Source organism: Medicago sativa, chromosome 3, assembly GCF_051527215.1.
Source record: "Medicago sativa cultivar Bolivia chromosome 3, Bolivia_mono, whole genome shotgun sequence".
In the NCBI taxonomy this organism is placed as follows: domain Eukaryota; kingdom Viridiplantae; phylum Streptophyta; class Magnoliopsida; order Fabales; family Fabaceae; genus Medicago; species Medicago sativa.
In genome coordinates, this window is record NC_140751.1 from 53,779,802 (window position 1) to 53,799,117 (window position 19,316).

General features: G+C 39.0%; 1 protein-coding gene across 1 annotated transcript; it reads right to left on the bottom strand.

The window, feature by feature from the left end:
- On the bottom strand, positions 1-834 carry LOC146938338 (uncharacterized). Its single transcript, XM_085757838.1, has one exon. It carries the CDS (start codon positions 832-834, stop codon positions 52-54), a length of 783 nt encoding a protein of 260 aa, XP_085613964.1. The 3' UTR covers positions 1-51.
- Between the last annotated feature and the right edge of the window lie 18,482 nt (positions 835-19,316).

Here is a 19,316-nt window from a genome sequence, read left to right on the forward strand (position 1 = left end):
CCTCCCACGAAGCACTTTTTTAACGTCATTAGCTTGACGCATCAACCACTGTTAAGGTGGCATATATGATACAAAGAACACATCATCCTTCTTCTTCCTTTTGTTGGGTAAGAACTCCATGAACTTGAGCAATAGATGATGTTGCTTCCATATCATTTTCAAGTGGACAACAATGAACAAGGCATAAATGGCATCTAGGACTTCATCAATCTCTTCCTTTTTCCCTGCCTTATCGCTAAAAAAAATTTGAGGAATGTTTTGTTCAGGAATTTCTGGTTGGACATCTAAATCTCTCCAAAGTTGAGACTTTTGAGTTTCCTTACCAACTAGATCAGCCTCCATATTTATTGATTCCCCCTCATCTTCTTTCTTTTCCACAACAATGAATTTATCTCCAATCTCCAGCTTCTCAAACTCAACCACTTGCTCAAATAACCTCTCACATTGACTCTCAAATGTTTCAATTGAAACATGATTATTAGTCATGAATTCAATCAAAACATCCTTGATATGAAATTCCTCGTCATATGAATCTAGGGGAAGAATTTGAGTAGGTAAAATTTGCTCCCAATTGATATTTTTCATGAAAATCGTATCTTCTTCTACTTCCATGACCAATAGATCTTCTTTCGGTATTGGAACGTAATAATCAAAAGTGTCACTCATATGTCCCTCTCCACAAAAATCAAATCTATGAGGAAGAAACTGAAGGATATCTTTTTCGAACGTATCTCTCATGATTTGTCCCTCAAGTATACGACATTGTGCGGATAGAAGACAATTTTCAGTTTCATCCCGTAGTTGTAAAAGAAGACAATCATCAAATTCTTCCATACTCTACGGACGATAAATATCTCAACAAAGAAAAATAATACTAACACACGACATTAGAAAATCAACAAAAATAAAATAAAACAAAAATTTTATTGCAGAGCAAAAAAATTCAATTAAGCAAAAAATAAATTCAACAGTGATTTAACAATCCCCGGCAACGGCGCCAAAAACTTAATGGCTTATTTCGCAAGTGTACGAAATCGTTCAAGTAGTAAATTTAAAACGGTAAGATCGAGTGTCGAACTCGAGGATCGCGTTATACTATTGAATTGTATTTTTAACTTAATCGAACAAAAGGTTACGTGGTTTGTTTTATCGCAATATTGAAAATTGAGCAAAGTGAATATGGTTTAAATTTAATAAGAGAAAAGTGTTGGGGATGAGTTTTACTGGATGACTATTTCATGTTAACAACCTAATTATCACTATTGAATCGACTCATCTAATTGCTACCGAATCCTCTATAAAATTCGTGCCCTAATTCCTTAGTGACAGAAACGTTAATTCTAAAATAAACACCTAATTCCTTAGTGAGTTTTAAGATTAAAATTAAGCATGAACGAACAAGGATTCTCAAATGGTTCCAAGGGTTTGCATCTATTCCTAGATTACAAAGGCAAGGATTTCTTATCTCAAGCGTTTATAAATTCCACTTCCGTTTCACAGTATAAACCGTAAATCAATTTAAAGGTGATCAATCAATAAAAGCATTAAGAACAGAGATAAAAAAAGCAATTCAATGAGTTTCAACGATAATTAAAATTAGGTCATAACAATCATGTTCATCTAGGATTACTCATCCCCAACAATGGAGGGTTTAGTTACACATAGCAATTAAACAAGAGAAAGGGATAAAAGAAAGATTACAAGAATAATTCATGAATGATTCTTGCTCAAAATCTCCTCCAATGTTGCTCTAGATCTCTCCTTGTGTGTTTCTATGCCTTTTAATCTCCAAAAACGTGAACCCTCTATTCAGAAACACCTTTTTTATATTTATAAGAAGCTAAAAATCGGCCACCGTGCTCCAGAAATCGGTGGCCGATTTTCCAAAACGCGTGCCAGAAGCACCAAAATCGGTGGCCGATTTTCCCCCATCGGTGGCCGATTTTTCCAGTAGCTGATGGCCTAAAACTGCAGCAAAAATCGGTGGCCGATTTTACAAATCGGTGGCCGATTTCCAGTTTTCAAAATCTTCAATTTCTTTCCTTTTGTAGCTTGTAACTCCATGCATTGCAATGAATATGACCCAAAATGACATAAAAATGCCTAAGAAAAACTAGGACGACAGAGTGTCATCAGGTACTCCAAATTAACCTCTCTCTGTCAAAATTTTGTGTGAAATGACCAAAAAGCCCTTAGGGACTAAAATGACTCAAAATGACTCAAAGACAATTTATAGGGATTAAAAGAGTTTTAACAGGGAATTAAAGCAAGAGTTTATACAAGCAAATTGAAAAGACTCAGAGACAATTTTTAGGGATTAAAAGAGTTTTAACACAGGAAATGACTAAAATGCCCTTTTTTATGAATTTTGCAAATAACATTGAAATAAAATGCAAAGAAAGGTGCAATTGTTCAGAGGGACTTTCTGTTTTATCTTGGTTTTCGGGTGTCAAACATTGATTACGTTTGAACCTTTTGAACCTTTGATATCTCATTTTTTCTTGGGAAGGGAAAAAATAAGCAAAACCCTTGAGAATCGAGGTCCGGGAGTTGTTTTCGTTACGGGAAGGTGTTAGGCACCCATAACGACTATAGTATCCTATAGGAACAATCTTTACTTTCTACGCGCGCGCTTTATTTTTAAATGCTATTTGAAAAGTGATATTTACACCTAAGAGTTTACTAAGTGAAGAATTGGAGGGAGAAGAAAGCGTTTGAATTTTTATTTTATTTGAATTGAAGGAATATTGGTTCCTTGCCTACGTACCCTTTTAAGGGATCAAATCCACCGTAGTTCTCTTCCAAAAAAAGTTTTTATTTTTGTTGGTTGATTTTAAGTTTGAAAATGGGATTTTGAAGAAAGGAGATTGAGAGGCCTTAAAGGCATGAGATTGAGGAAAAAAGTGAGGTTTGATTAGTTATTTTGGAAAAAAGTCAAGTATGATTAATTTTCATTGAAATTTGATTAAGAAAATAAAGGGAAAATACAATGGGATTTTGATCCCAAGGTTTATTGTGAAAATGATTTGAGTGATATTGTTCATGTTTGTTTGGAAAATGATTTTTTTTTTTAAGTGTAAACCATAGGCATTCATCTAAACATTTAATCCTAAACATACATCTAAACATGCATATCCTAGCCATACATCTAAAGTGAGGTGTGTGCATGTGTCGGTGCTTGTGTCGGTGTACATCTTTAGAGTCCATTGTCCTTTACATCATTGGCCTAGATACATTCTATGGTCTTTGCAAGAAATTAAAAGCATAAGAAAAAAATATTACAAAATCCCTAAGTCTTTACATGCTAAGTCTTGGCAAAATTTAAAGTGCAAGAAATTAAGGTGGAGAAAGAGATGAGATATGGAATGCTTATGATGTATGAAACATGAAGCAAAAAAGAGTTAGTAGCACATGACAATATCAAGAAATAAGAGCAAGGAAACATCACTATAGCAAAAGCAAGAAAAATATCACGAAACATGGCAAAAATAGTGCGAAATAGGCCTAAAGATTCATCAACAATGCAAGGCTTGAACAAGGCCTATAATCCTCATGTTTTAACAAGTTCCCAAAGAGTGTCAAATCAGTTTTCACAAGGAGGACTTAAAGGAGTGTAACATGCCAAGCATTTAGGACAAAAGTTAGGCTTATTCCACATTATTTATTCACACACAAAACTTGTAAAACAAGTAATAAAGCACAAAAATATTCACATGCAGTAGCATACACATTTAAACAGTAGAAAAAATATCACAAAATCACACATCATGGATCACAAACACATATCAAGCATTGGAATTGAAATCAAACAATTTTCACAAGTTTTTTGACATAAAAACTTCAAAATTAACGCAAGAAACTAACACATTATTTTTTATCAAGTTTTCAGTACAAGATTATCATAAAAACACCACAACAATATCAAGAAAGAACTATGAATCTTTATGGAATTTTTTAAAACGTTTTAGGCATGGCAGGAGTGCAGACAGCAGCACTGGGGGGTATAAATAGCAAAAGAGTAGAGAAAGGAAAGGAAGGCAGAATCTAGTAATGGGCTTTGGTACCTGGGTTGGTGATTGGGTATGGGCATGGGTCATGTCATGGATCTAGTATAAAACGTTATTGTTGTTCACTCCAATTCCAAACCTCACGCTCTCTCAAATTTTAAAAAGAAACAGAGCCTTCTTATGCATCGTCTTCTCTGGCGATAAGGCAACTTCCGGCACGGTGGTCGGCCGGCGGCGCCGCCGTGCCGGAGATAAAAAAACTCCAATTCAAAAACAAATTACATTTTATGCATTCCTTTTGCACGCAAAGCATGGATCCGACCTTATTTTCTTCAAAATCAAACCGATGCATCCTAGATCTATGCTTTGAAGATCCAAACAAATTTCGAGAACAAACAAATGAGCTAACACGAAAGAGCAGCAGTTACCTGTGAATAAATTGGAGAACAAAAGGTGTCGACGGGAAACTTCCACTCTTCCCTCCTTCGTGTTTTGATTCAGTTGAGATTGTAGCTTGAAAACTGTCTGTTTTGCTCCGGCATAATTCGGCCTGCATCAGCTTCAGCTCCTCTCCCTTCTTCTTTTGCCATATCCGCTTCTTTTCACACTTCCAATCTTCCTCTTTTGTAATTTCGATCCGTACCGTTGATACTGGATTCGGTTCATCCGAGTTTGAATGATGATGATGAGTTCGTTACTGTTTATGTGCGGATCGAAACTCGTTGTGGCGTTGTTGCTCGATTCATGAAACAGTGTTGTGGTTTGTGCGTTTGTGATGGATTATGATGATGATGATTGTTGTTAGTTGAAGGTGATGATGAAGGTTTTGGTTATGGAGTTTTTTTGTGTGGTGGTTGAAAGTTGTTATGGTGGAGATTGTGGTGGTTGAAAGTTGTTAGGGAGTTTGTTAGGGTGGTGTTGGAGGTGGAAAAAGTTTGTTAGGGTGGTGATGGAGGTGGTTTGAGTGGTGGTGGAAGATGAGAGAAAAAGTTAGTTACGGTTAGAGAGAGAAGAGGAAAAGGAAAAAAAAAATTGTGACTTTTTTTTTGTGTATTTTTGTGGAAAAAATGATTAGTGTGGACTTTGACCTTGACTTGGACCTTTATAGGTGATGTGGTAAGCCTTGGACCAATTGAAGTGGGACATGTGGCACCTGAAAATTATTTGGACTAACAAATGGACTAAAATACAAAATGACAAAAAGGACGAAAAAGTAAAAATAAAATAAAATTGGTAAAAAATGTAATTTGAAAATAACGTAAAGTGAAACGACTAAAAATGACAAAACGGACTAAAGCGGACCAATTACTTAAATGAGGTACTTTAAAGTAACCTCTCTCTATCAAAATTTTGTGTGAAATGACCAAAATGCCCCTAGGGACTAAAACGACTCAAAACGACTCAAATGCAATTTTGAAATGGTTTTTGACATGGAATTAAAGCAAGAGTTTATGCAAGCAAAATTAAAAGACTCAGAGACAAATTTTAGAAATTAAACAGGGTTTTAACATATGAAAAGACTAAAATGCCCCTAGGGGCTAAACTGACTCAAAATGACTTCAAATGCAATTTTTGAAATGGATTTTGACATAGAATTGAAATAGAGACTTATTCAAACCAATTGAAAAGACTCAAACAATTTTTAAGGACTAAAATGAGTTTGGATACAGGAAATGACTAAAATACCCTTTTTCATGAATTTTGCAAATAACATTGAAACAAAATGCAGAGAAAGATGCAATTGATCAGAGACAATTTCAAATGACTTGAAATGCAAGAAAAGTATTCTTGGATGACTTGGAATGCAAGAAAACATGGACAAATACACAGTTGAAAAAAGATTTGTAAAGCTAAATTGAGAGATAAAGCAGAGTGAAATGTCAGTGTAAGCAATAACAAATTGGCAAATGTTCAAGAATAATAGACATATATCAAAGATGAAAGAAAATTTGAACAAGTATTTTTAGGTCCAAAATTAGGGTATAACAGCTGCCCCTATTTAAGTTTCTTTGTCCGGAGGGTCAAGAGACGGAGTCTTTGATTTGACGGGACGAAGATACTTAAATATTAACATTTGCACTGTTTTTGGACATAAAAATACGCTTTCAGATTTTCAAAAATATGAATGCCATGCAACATTTTGATTATGAATGCAAGACAAACAAACTGGAGTCTACAGAGTATGTCATATCACTGGGGATTTAGGTAGACATTGACAGGGTAGACAAACCAGGGGACAAAAGATAGGTACAAGCTGTTCTTGGATCGAACTTGCCACTTGACCAAGAGATACAAACAAAAGATGGATACAAGCTGTTCTTTGGATCGAACTTGCCACTTGACCAAGAAATACAAACAAGAGATGGGTACAAGCTGTTCTTTGGATCGAACTTGCCACTTGATTGAAAACATAGCCATATAGGCAGATACAAGCTGTTCTTTGGATCGAACTTGCCACTTGATCGGAGATATAGACAAAGGGTAGATACAAGCTGTTCTTTGGATCGAACTTGCCGCTTGATCAATACCACGACATGTAAGTAGGTGCAAACTGTTCTTTGGATCGAACTTGCCGTTTGACCGATAACAAAACATAAGCAAGGGTACAAAATGTTCTTTGGATCGAACTTTCCGTTTGACCGGAAACATAGGCATATAAGCAGGTACAAGCTGTTCTTTGGATCGAACTAGCCACTTGACCAATAACAAGATACAAATTGGAAGTTGGGTTTAGAAAGATTCAAATTGACAGTAAGTTGATATTGACTTGATTTGAAGGTAGACATGACCATTTTTGTTGGCCCAAAAGCAAATTGAGAATGGATTAACATTGACAAAGACATGGAATTGAAAGTTTGAGATTGAAAGAGAGATTGAAAATTGAGATTAATCAGAGACATAGACATAGACATTGAATTGAGAGTTGAAATTGAATTGAATTGGAGATTGGAATTGAATTGAGTTAAATTGACATTGAGATTGGATTGAAAGTTGAGATTGAGTTTGAATTTGACATTTGAAATTGAATTGAATTGAAATTGAGATTGGATCGAAATTGGAGACTGAGTTGAGTTCGAAAGTGAAGATTGAGTTGGGTTGGAAATTGAAATCGGGAATGCAACATGTATGTATGGTATAACAAGATTATTGAATGTATGAGCACATAAAATGCGTGATTATGCATGTATGAATGCTTGGAAATGCATGATTGGTTTATAATTTGACAAGAAAGTTTCACAGAGATTAGACAAAACATTGGAAGATTGGGCACGTAGTGGCTCGTGCTGCAACATATTCACATAGAAATCCTTTTTGGAGAGACCGTCGTTGAAAGACGTATCAAAACCATGGTTGATGGCAATATATCATATCACATATACACAGTTTGCAGAAGAGGGAACCTTGGAAGAGTCTTTGATACAGGTCGCCGTTGTTAGGCGTGTCAGTGCTGGGTAGACATTGGACGTTCGCATCTGTGGTCAATGCTTTTCAATATTTCATTCAATCATTTTTCATTTTTCAATCCCATTTTTGCCTGAACCGCCCTTTCGGGTTTTCGATTCACCGGGAATAAATTCTTTTCATTTCCCCATTTTTTTGCCTGAATTGCCTTCATAGATTGTCAATCAGCGGGGTGCTCATTTTTGCCTAAGCCGCCGTTTCGGGTTTTCAACTTAGCGAGCTTTTCATTTGTATTTTTTTCAAATTTCCATTCTGTTTTTTCATTCTTGCCATTGACCACAGATCATCCTGGGGAGTAACCTGCTTGTAACATGTATTGAAATAGACATTGACACTCATTTATTCATGCATGTTCCATTGAAATGTACCCTATTGCTCAGGTTTGCTTTCAAAATAGCCAGGAAAAAGAGATTTTTCAATTTTTAAAATGTTTGTTTCAGATATTGACATTATCAGAAAGGAAATATTTTATATACAGCATTGAAAGTAGAAAGAAAAATAGAGTTTCAAACAAATAGTACAAGCTCAAATTGATGTAGGAGAGTGAGAGTCAGCCAAAGGCGTGACTCCACGGATTTACAAAGCTTGGAAAATGGTAATTTTATTGGTTGGTGATACATTGAACACGATGACCGCTACATTTCATAGAAATTTTGAATTCACAAGTACAGAAGCTTCTGATGAAGACGATCTTTGACAGCTGCAGATGCCCCAAGGGGTGATGGTGATTTGCCAGATATAGTTACTTGTCTTTTTTTGTCAACCTCATTCTTGCATGAACCGCCCTTTCGGGTTTTCGGCTCATCGAGGCGCTCATTCTTGCCTGAGTTGTGTGCAATCTCAGCGAGCTTTTTCATATTCATTTTTTTTGTCCCTAACTTTTTCCTGGATCGCCCTTTCGGGTTTTCGATCCACCGGGAAGCGCATTTTTGCCTAGGCCGCCCTTTCGGGTTTTCGACCTACCACGCTGTTCTTTTCTTTTTAGACAAAGTATTTCTTGACTATATCGGCGTTAACAGGATTTGGGAGTTCAACACCATCCATGTGTGTAAGAATCAAAGCACCACCAGAGAAAGCCTTCTTGACAACATAAGGACCTTCATAGTTAGGTGTCCACTTGCCCCTTGGGTCGGGTTGCTGGCTTATTCTTCTTTTCAATACAAGTTCGCCTTCCTTGAATTCTCGAGGTCGGACTTTCTTGTCAAAAGCATTCTTCATTCGCACTTGATACAACTGTCCATGAGCCATAACATCCATACGTTTCTCTTCAATTAGATTCAATTGATCGTACCGACTTTGACACCATTCAGCCTCAGTTAATTTTGCTTCCATGATCACTCGAAGAGATGGAATCTCCACTTCCAGAGGGAGAACTGCTTCCATACCATATACCAAAGAGAAAGGAGTTGCCCCGGTTGAACTGCGCACCATAGTACGGTAACCATGCAAGGCAAACGGTAGCATCTCATGCCAGTCTTTGTAAGTTGTGACCATCTTCTGAACAATTTTCTTGATGTTCTTGTTAGCGGCCTCAACTGCACCATTCATTTGAGGTCTATAAGGAGAAGAGTTGTGATGTTCAATCTTGAATTCTTCACATAAAGCTTGCATCATGCTATTGTTCAGATTGGAACCATTGTCAGTGATGATCTTGTTGGGAACGCCATATCGACAGATGATGTTATTCTTGATAAACTTGACAACCACTTGCTTGGTCACATTTGCATAGGAGGCAGCCTCAACCCATTTGGTGAAGTAGTCAATTGCCACTAGAATGAAACGATGTCCATTGGAAGCTTTTGGTGCAATTCTTCCGATCATGTCAATGCCCCACATGGAGAAAGGCCATGGGGAAGAGATAACATTGAGAGCGTGTGGAGGCACGTGAATCTTGTCAGCATAAATTTGACACTTGTGGCATCTCTTAGCATGTTTGTGACAGTCACGCTCCATGGTTATCCAGTAATAGTCGGCTCTTAACAATTTTCTTGACATAGTGTGGCCCAAAGCATGGGTCCCAAAAGTGCCGTCATGTACATCATGCATCAACTTCTCAGCTTCTTGTTTGTCAACACACCTTAACAAGACCATGTCATAGTTCCTCTTGTATAGGATTTCTCCGTCCAGAAGGAATCTGCTAGCCCATCGTCTCAAGGTCTTTTTATCCCTGTTGGAAGCACCAGGTGGATATTCATGATTCCGCAAGAATTGTTTGATATTATGATACCAAGGCTTTCCATTATTCACATCTTTACCAGCTTGATCTGGCATACTTTCAATAGTAAACACATGAGCGGGTCTATCAAGACGCTGCACCTTGATTACGGGCACGTCATTCCAGTGATTTACACGAAACATGGAAGACAAAGTAGCAAGAGCGTCAGCCATCTGGTTTTCATCCCGAGGGATGTGGTGCAGCTCAACCTTGGTAAAATATGTCAACAGTCGTCTGGCATAGTCACGGTAAGGGATCAGCTTCTCATGATGAGTTTCCCATTCACCCTTTATCTGATTGATGACAAGCGCAGAATCACCATAGATGTCAAGGTGTTTAATTCTCAGATCAATGGCTTCTTCAACGCCCAAGATGCATGCCTCATATTCAGCTATATTGTTTGTGCTTTCAAAATTTATTCGAGCAGTGAAAGGAATGTGGTGCCCCTGCGGAGTTACAATAATGGCCCCAATTCCTTTACCATAAGACTTAACAGCACCATCAAATACCAATCCCCATTTGCTATTGGGATCTGGCCCTTCATTAATCAGTGGTTCTTCACAGTCTTTTGCTTTCAGATACATAATCTCTTCATCAGGGATTTCAAACTTGATCGGCTGGTAATCATCAAGAGGTTGACAAGCAAGATGCTCAGCAAGGATGCTTCCTTTGATTGCTTTCTGAGCTTTGTACACAATATCATATTCAGACAACAACATTTGCCAACGTGCATTCTTTCAAGTAACAGCGGGCTTCTCAAAGATGTACTTGATTAGATCCATTCGGGATATCAACCAGGTTGTATGATTCACCATATAATGACGCAGGCGTTTGGCAGCCCAAGCTAAAGCACAACAAGTCTTTTCAAGCATTGTATACCGAGTCTCACAGTCGGTGAACTTCTTGCTCAGATAGTAGATAGCATGTTCTTTCTTTCCAGTCTCGTCATGTTGACCGAGAACACAACCCACTGAATCATTTAATACTGACAGATACATAATTAAAGGCCTTCCTTCCACTGACGGGACAAGGATAGGTGGTTCCAACAGGTATTCTTTAATGCTATCAAAGGCTTCTTGGCATTCATCATTCCATACCACAGGTTGATTCTTTCTGAGCAATTTGAAAATTGGACCACAGGTAGTAGTCATGTGAGATATAAATCTTGAAATATAATTCAGGCGTCCGAGGATACCTCTGACTTGCTTTTCAGTTTGAGGAGCTGGCATCTCTCTGATGGCTCGGACTTTGTCAGGATCAACTTCAATGCCTCTTTGGCTGACAATGAAGCCTAGCAACTTTCCAGATCTTACACCAAATGTGCACTTGTTAGGATTCAAACGCAGCTTGTACTTTCTCAATCTTTTAAACATCTTTTTCAAATACACGACATGTTGCTCTTCATCACTTGACTTCACAATCATGTCATCAACATATACTTCAATCTCTTTGTGAATCATATCATGAAACAGAGTGGTCATACCCCTTTGATAGGTAGCACCAGCATTTATCAAGCCAAACGGCATCACTTTATAACAGAACGTTCCCCGCGGAGTGATGAAGGACGTCTTTTCTCTATATTCAGGTGACATCCGTATCTGGTTGTAGCCAGAGAAACCATCCATGAAAGAGAACACTTTAGACTGAGTAGTACTGTCAACAAGCACATCAATATGAGGCAATGGGAAATTATCTTTTGGACTGGCCTTATTCAAATCTCTGTAATCAACACACATTCAAACTTTCCCATCTTTCTTTGGCACTGGTACAATGTTGGCAATCCACTCAGGATATTCAGCTGTCATGAGGAAACCCGCATCAATTTTCTTCTGCACTTCAGCCTTGATTTTAAGAGCCATGTCTGGACGAGACCTTCTCAATTTCTGTTTGACAGGAGGACATTCAGGTCTTGTCGGTATCCGATGTTCCACAATCTTGGGATCTAGACCCGGCATATCTTCATAGGACCATGCAAAGACATCTGGATAATCGTGGAGAAGCTGAGTAATCTTCTTTTTCACTTCTGGCTCAAGTGCAGCACCAATCTTGATCTCTCGTTTGTTCTCTTCAGTACCCAGGTTGATAAGCTCAATTTCTTCCTGGTGAGGCTGAATGGCTCTTCTTTCTTGCTCAAGCAGTCGAGTGATCTCATACGGTATCTCTTCATTATCCTCCTCATCTTTAGCTTCATATACAGGGAATTCAAAATTTGGAGGAACCATAGGGTCACTGTGTTCAACGGGTTTATTATGGTTCAATCTGCATAATATGATTGGGATGATTTTAGAAAAATGTTTTTTATGCAGATTTTTGAAATTAATAAGAAAATACAGATGTTTTGGTTTTTTCTGGCATTACCTTTATTTCCAAGAAAAAGGCACTAAAAAGTATAAAAAACAAAGAGTCGCGGAAAAGACGACAACTTTTATTGATAACGGCAATGCCGAAACAAACATGCCCTTACAATGATATCACTTTCGCCTTGGGCAGAGCGAAAGGATTGTTATTTTGAAAACAAAAAACATGAGCAACAAGACACATTACATGGAAGCATGCATGACTAAAGGAACATCAATGGCCTCCCAATTTCTCACAGTGCCTCCTGGTATAACAAATGTAGGCACATAACTACTTCCAGCAGCATCTTCAGCAATAGCATTGATAAACCCAACACTGTAGAAAGTTACAGTTGAAATGCCTGAGGTCGGGGAGAATCCAAGGCCCTCTTTACGCTTGTTTTCCAAAATCTGTATCACTTTGCCCCAGCCAGCAGCTTGCCCTTCTTGAACAGCCTTCTGGGCGTCTTTCAATGAGGCCATAGCAGTACCAGCTCTCCGGGGTTCTGCACCTTCAACAGTCAAGCCTTGAAATGATGTCCCTTCAGCGGACCCTGCTTCAACACAAGAGAAAGATGACACTTGGCTAACCAGATATGCTTCTTCACCATGCACAGTGACAAGCTTACCATTTCTCACGAACTTGAGTTTCTGATGCAAAGTAGAAGTTACTGCTCCAGCGTCGTGAATCCACGGTCTTCCGAGGAGACAACTGTAAGAAGCATTGATGTCCATGACCTGGAAAGTAATCTGAAATGTCTCAGGACCAATGGTAATTGGCAAGTCTACTTCCCCAAGAACATCCTTGCGAGATCCGTCGAAAGCTTTAACCAAATAGCTGCTTCCCCTCAGAGAAATTCCATGATGACTCAACTGTCTCAGTGTAGATTCAGGCATTACATTTAAGGATGATCCAGTGTCCACCAACACATTGGATATCATGTCAAACTTGCAGTGCACTGAGATATGCAGAGCCAAGTTGTGATGTTTCCCTGCTTCGGGGAGTTCATCGTCACCAAACCCCAAGTTATTGCAAGCAGTAATGTTACCCACTATTCCATCAAACTGATCCACAGAGACTTCATGATCAATATAGGCCTATTCCAGTATTTTCATTAACACTTTCCTGTGAGCCTCTGAGCTCAGGAGCAAAGATAAGATGGAGATTTTTGATGGAGTTTGCAGCAGCTGGTCAACAATCTTATAGTCACTCTTTTTAATAAGCCTCAGAATTTCGTCCAGATTAGACTCTTCAATAGATTGGCCTGATGGGCCGGGGTTCTTGTCAACAGGAGGAGCCACTGGTGGAGTTATTGTGGCAACAGGTGTAACCACCTTCTTTTGAAACAAGGGTGGACAGACTTTTCCGCTTCTCAGAGCTGTAATTTCACCGGCAACATTATCCACCGCAGCTGGAGACACCAGAGGCACTTCCACTCCATTCTCAATCATGGTCGCATCATACTTGTAAGGGATTGCTTTTGTAGAGGCATAAGATACCGGACCAGGTAACCTGATCACCAAAGGTTCAACATTCCTTGTCTGTGGTGTACTTCCAGCAGGAGAATCGTGAAACACTGGCACAATCACACAAACATCACTGGCAATCAAGTGCTTGTCATCCATCAGGCTCTGTATATCGTCTTGCACCACACAACAACCCATAGGATTTTGAAGACATTCTGACCAAGAAGCATGATTGTGACTGAACAAAGAAGCTTGGCAAAGTTTGACATGTAATGGTACCAAGGGAGTAGCAACATTGCGGACATCCAACACGGGATCCTCTTGAGGAACAGGAACTCCTTCGAAAGCCTCGATCATGTTAACAGCAGCATGGTTTGGAAGTGGATTGTCAAGAACATGAGGAACACTATTCTCAAAGGTCAGCCTTCCTCTGTCTATCAGATCCTTCACAACATATTTCAAAGCATAACAACCTTCAACATCATGGCCTTGAGCGCCCTGATGGAATTCACATGTAAGATCCTGTCGGAACCTAGGAGGCAAAGGATTAGGCGGAGGCCTGCCTGGTCTAGTGACACAATGTCCCTTAGCAAGTAGAGTTGGGAGCAGATCAGCATACCGCATTGGTATTGGTGGAAAATAAGTCCTGGGCCGAGGACCCTGTTGCTGCTGCTGCTGGTGAGCAGGAGGCTGTTGTTGTACTTGTTGAGCAATGGCATTAACGGGCACTGGTGGTTGACCCGGTGGCAAAGGATATTGCTGGTAGAATGGTGCGAAGAAGGGATGTTGAGAGTACTGCATGTATTGGTAGGGTAAAGGTAACTGAGTAGCATTAGCAGGTGTAGACTGATTACCAGATACCATCCCTACTTCGGATTCTTTCTTCTTATGGTGGCCATTACCATACTTCTTAGGTGCGCTAGTTGAGGATTCACCCTTCTCAAGAACAATAATACCCTCTCTGACAGCCTCCTCTAGACGAGTTCCCATAGTAACCATGTCGGAGAAATTATTTGGAGCAGAGACTATCATTCTTTCAACATATTCCTTCTTCAAAGTCTTCAGGAACGTCTGTGTTAATTCTTCCTCATCAAGCCGAGGAGAAACACGGGCAGCTGCCCCTCTCCATCTCTGAGCATATTCACGGAAGGTTTCATCTGACTTCTGAGACAAGGACTTAAGAGAATCCCTATTCGGCTTCAAGCGGGTATTGAACTCATAATAACTCTCAAAAGCAGCTGCAAGTTCTTCAAAAGTAAGGATGTTGTCTTTGCTCAAGCCAGTGTACCAATCTGCCGCATCTTCCATCAAGCTATCCTGGAAGCAGTGGATCATTAGGGCATCATTATCTGCGTAGTTAGCCATCTTTCGAACGTACCGAATGACATGGTTATGCGGACAAGAAGTTCCATTGTATTTGTCAAAATCTGGCACTTTGAATTTCTTAGGAACCTCAAATCGGGATACCAGGCATAGATCACGAGCCTTAGCAGAAACGCCGTTCCCACGGTTAGCTTTAACCTCACGGAGTTCTCCAGCTAACTCTCTCAACTGTCTTCTCATAGCTTCCATTATAGGGTCTTGTCCACGCGGAGTGTCAACATCAATCACCTGTTGCACAGTGTGTACAACAGGGTCGGTAACAACAGTAGTCACTTGAGGCATAGAAGTACTTGCACCAGCAAAAGTTGTCATAGGAATCTGTCCTTGACCAGCAAAACCAGAGACACCAGCAGCAGTATTAGGAGAATAGAAAGCTGAGAGCCCATAAGGATGCCTATTGGGCATAACAAAACGAGCATCAGAAGCCACAGTAGACAGTGGGATAGAGGGAATCCCTTCAGTAGAAGCCGGAGCAGACGTGGCTGGTTGTTCTTGTGCAGCCATCATAGTGGACATAGCGTCATGAGCCTTAGCCAAGTCTTCTTTCATAGCAGCCAATTCGGCACGGAGCTGAGCATTTTCTTCTTCAAAGTTAGCCATGATTCTTCTCTTGTAAAATCTTGTTTGATGAACTCTATCTGGTTGGTAAACTTTACGAGCACGAGCCACCTTTCAGACTGCGGCGGACAAAACCAGGAGGCAATGAGCACGAGAGAAGTCTTTTGTGACCAATGAATGCATATGATGCATGAAATGTGTAAATGCATATGCAAAAAGATTCTTTTTATGTTATCGAAGGGTTTTAGACAAATTGGAGCTCTTGTAAACATTACTAAACAACAATTAACATAAACGGGAAACAAACAACCAACATATAGTTTTACAAGACGATTCCCTTTGAAATGCTAAGCCAAGGGATAGACTTTGAAATGTAAAACAACACAAACAAATGGAAATAACAACAGGAAATGGAGATCCTCAAGCATAGGAAGTGGAAGCATCATCCTCAGACTCAGACTTAGACTCATAAATGCAGTATCGGGCATAGAAGTTACGGGCACCCCTAGCCCTCTTGGAATCCCTCATAAGCAACCTATCTTTTTCTTCAATCTCTCTCCTAGCCTTAGCTAACTCTTTCTTCAGTGTCATCACCTCATGAGTCTTCTGCTCATCCTTTCCATCCAAAGTCATGATCAAGTTCTCAGCCTCATAGTATCTAGTCTTCCACTGATGCTTCTCCCGACTCTCCAAAGCTAGATGCTCCTGATACATCTCCTGAGTAGGTGGTAGTAGAGGCAAAGGCATGGTAGGAATAGATGCAGACACGTATCTCATAGAGGGGTAAGGCATACCAATCTCCTCAGCTTGGTTTATCACCCACTGTGTATAGGCCTCATGAGCAACACCGGACCTTACACCCATATGCTTCACCTCTTTCTTCCGAAGCTTGGACCAAGCTTCCAAGAAATCTTCTCTTATTCCTGTGGGAGCATTGGAATAGTGGAAGAAGTAGGGAGATGTAGCAAGATTGATAGGCTTTTCTTTCATCGGGAAACCAAATTGTCGCAAGGCGAGCTCCGGGTTATAGTTGATTCCACCCCGGGTACCAAGAAGAGGTACATTAAGAAACTTCCCACCACCAAAGATAATTTCCTTAACTCTAGAAGCTGGAGTAAGCCAAACTACTTCATTAGGAGTGAGAGCCATGATCCTCTGTGAAATAGACCAATTCTCTGGATTATCATGGAAAGACTTCGGAAGGTGCGAAATAAACCACCTATAGAGAAGGGGTACACAACAAAGAATGTATCCACGACCCTTGCCGGATCGATCATGGATAGCATGGTATGTGTCAGCTAGCAAAGTAGGAACCAGATTTTTGGAGCGGAAGATCATAATAGCATTCATATCCACGAAGTTATCAAGATTTCGAAAGAGAATAAGCCCATAGATGAGGAGTGCAAGAATAGCCTCAAGAGTGTCTTGACAAGTGGTTTTGAGGTTGGCTTTGTCAAGTAGATACTGATGACAGTCAATTATTCGCTATTTTTAGTGTCATTTTCATCACATTTTGGAGTTCACAAGGCAACTTAAGCAGCAAGAAAAGCATGAAAAGTTGAAGATTTTGAAGAAAGTAATTTTTTGAAGAATATTGGAGTTCATAGTTATTTTGAGCATGATAAAGTGCGAAAAAGAGGAAAAATTGAAGATGCTGGAAAAACGCCAAAAACGTGTCACGATTTGCCAAAACGTGACACGATTTTACCAGACCAGAAAAACATGCTCTCGGCGTTGGGGTAAAACGTGTCACGATTGCAAAAACGTGACACGATTTCTTCAGCTGTATGTAAAAACGTGTCACGATTTACTTAAAACGTGACATGATTTTAGGCGAATTTCTGTGCCTATTTAAGCTGAAGTCTATTCCAAAAACAAGGGTTACGAATTCTAGAGAGCCAAGTGCGATTTTGCAACTGCAAGGAAGACCAGGAGGACGATTTCTTCACCTTCCAACCACTTTGTGTATGTTTTATTACCTCTAATGATTATGTTATTTGTAAACACTATTATGAGTAGCTAAATCCATTAGAGGTTAGGTCTGAGATGATTCGTTGTAACCCTAATTGAGATATTATGTTGTGAAACTCTATTTATTGTGAATGATATTCTAGTCTTTATTCAATTCAATTGTTCTTAATGCTTTTTATATCCTGATCAAATATAAATATGATTTTGTGAGAATGAATGACTACTGACCATAGCTTTCTACTTAGACCTATTGAATTGTTCTAATAAACATGGTTAGTCTAGGAATGGATAATCGTTTATTAGTGATATTAGGTTAACGTGCTTTAAACCTTCAAAGATTATTAGACCACCTAAGGGATTAGGGGCTGTAGTTTAAGAAGAGGGTCCTAACTCAAGGGATTGATTAGGACTATTTTGTTAACTATCGTGGGATTAGAAGATCATTCATACGAATAGGTGCAACATAACAATTAGGAGAACATAGATGATTCGAAAGACCTAAACTCATCTCTCTCTTATTCCTGAAAACCAATTTATTTTTAGCAGTTACTTTTATGTAATCAAACCAATCTACTGCCTAGTGGCAAATCAAAATAACCTTTATACATCCTAAAATACAACGTAGTTGAATTATTGAGATTAAAAACAGTCCTCGTGGGATCGATATTTTTACTACTTCGATAGTATTTGGTGCACTTGCCAGAGATCTATCAAGTTTTTGGCGCCGTTGCCGGGGACTGTTGAGTCATTTCAATTTGGCAATTTTGTTTTTATTTAGGATTTCTGTCAGTTATATTTTTGTATATATATTTATAAAAAAAAAAAAATTATGCTCTTTATTTTCTTCTCATACTGTGCTACTAAAAAGTTTATCCAAGTTTTGCAGCTATGATAGACAGGTTACGCCTCTATGACACAGAAGAGATTTGGTCCTTGCAGTATGAAAAGTATATGCTATCTTTGAAGATAAAATATTTAGACTCGATATTAAATTTGAGAAGTGGTCATTATGAGGCGAATCAACCAGGTAGTGATTGTGAAGGGAAGAAAGAGGTAATCAACATCGATTACAATACTCAACTTCAGAATATTTTAGATGATTTCTTGGTGTCAAATCAAATTTCATTTGAGAAGTTTGATGTTCGGTGTGGTGATCTTGTTGAGAAAGCACACGAGTCTCGGAGGAAATTGGTTCAGATGGAGATTGAGTGTCACAATGTTGTGGTGGAAGAAAATTCAAAAGTGAGGAGTGCTGACATTTTCCTGAAGTCTGAACAAACAGGGGTTAAGGAAATCACTCGTGTGCAAATGGATGCATGTCCTTCTCTACGGTGGGAGAGCTTAAATTCCAAAGGTTTAACGGTGAGAGCATGGGAGCATCTACTTCTTTGCTACAAATTCATGGAATTCCTACCAAACAAGAGGAAGAAGAAGGATGATATATTCTTTCTATCATATTTTCCACCCTAACATTGGTTGAAGCGTCAAGCTCAATGACGTAAAAGAAAGCGCTTGGTGGGAGGCAACCCATCCTTTTTATTATGTCTTTATTTTCGGTATTTTATTTTTATTGTTGAGTCAGACAATTGTCAGTATGTTTGAATAACTCAGTTGTATCCCCCTGTTATGTGATTGAATCTGAACTTGTTTATTATTGATGAATTTGCTTGTTTGTTGACTTTTTACAGTTTAGTAACAAATAGTTGTTCAAGTGGTATTCCAAAAGTTCAAAAGGAGGAGTGACTTGTGTTTCAAAGGCGAAGTGTACGGCGTTAAAGATAGGTAGTCACAACTCCCAGATATCTAAACTGTAAGGATTCATGGCCAAATTTTATTTTCCCAATTTACTTATATAGAGTGTTCCATGCTTTTACATTTCTAGAACTTGCATTGTTTCTCTACTGTTGATTGATCTTT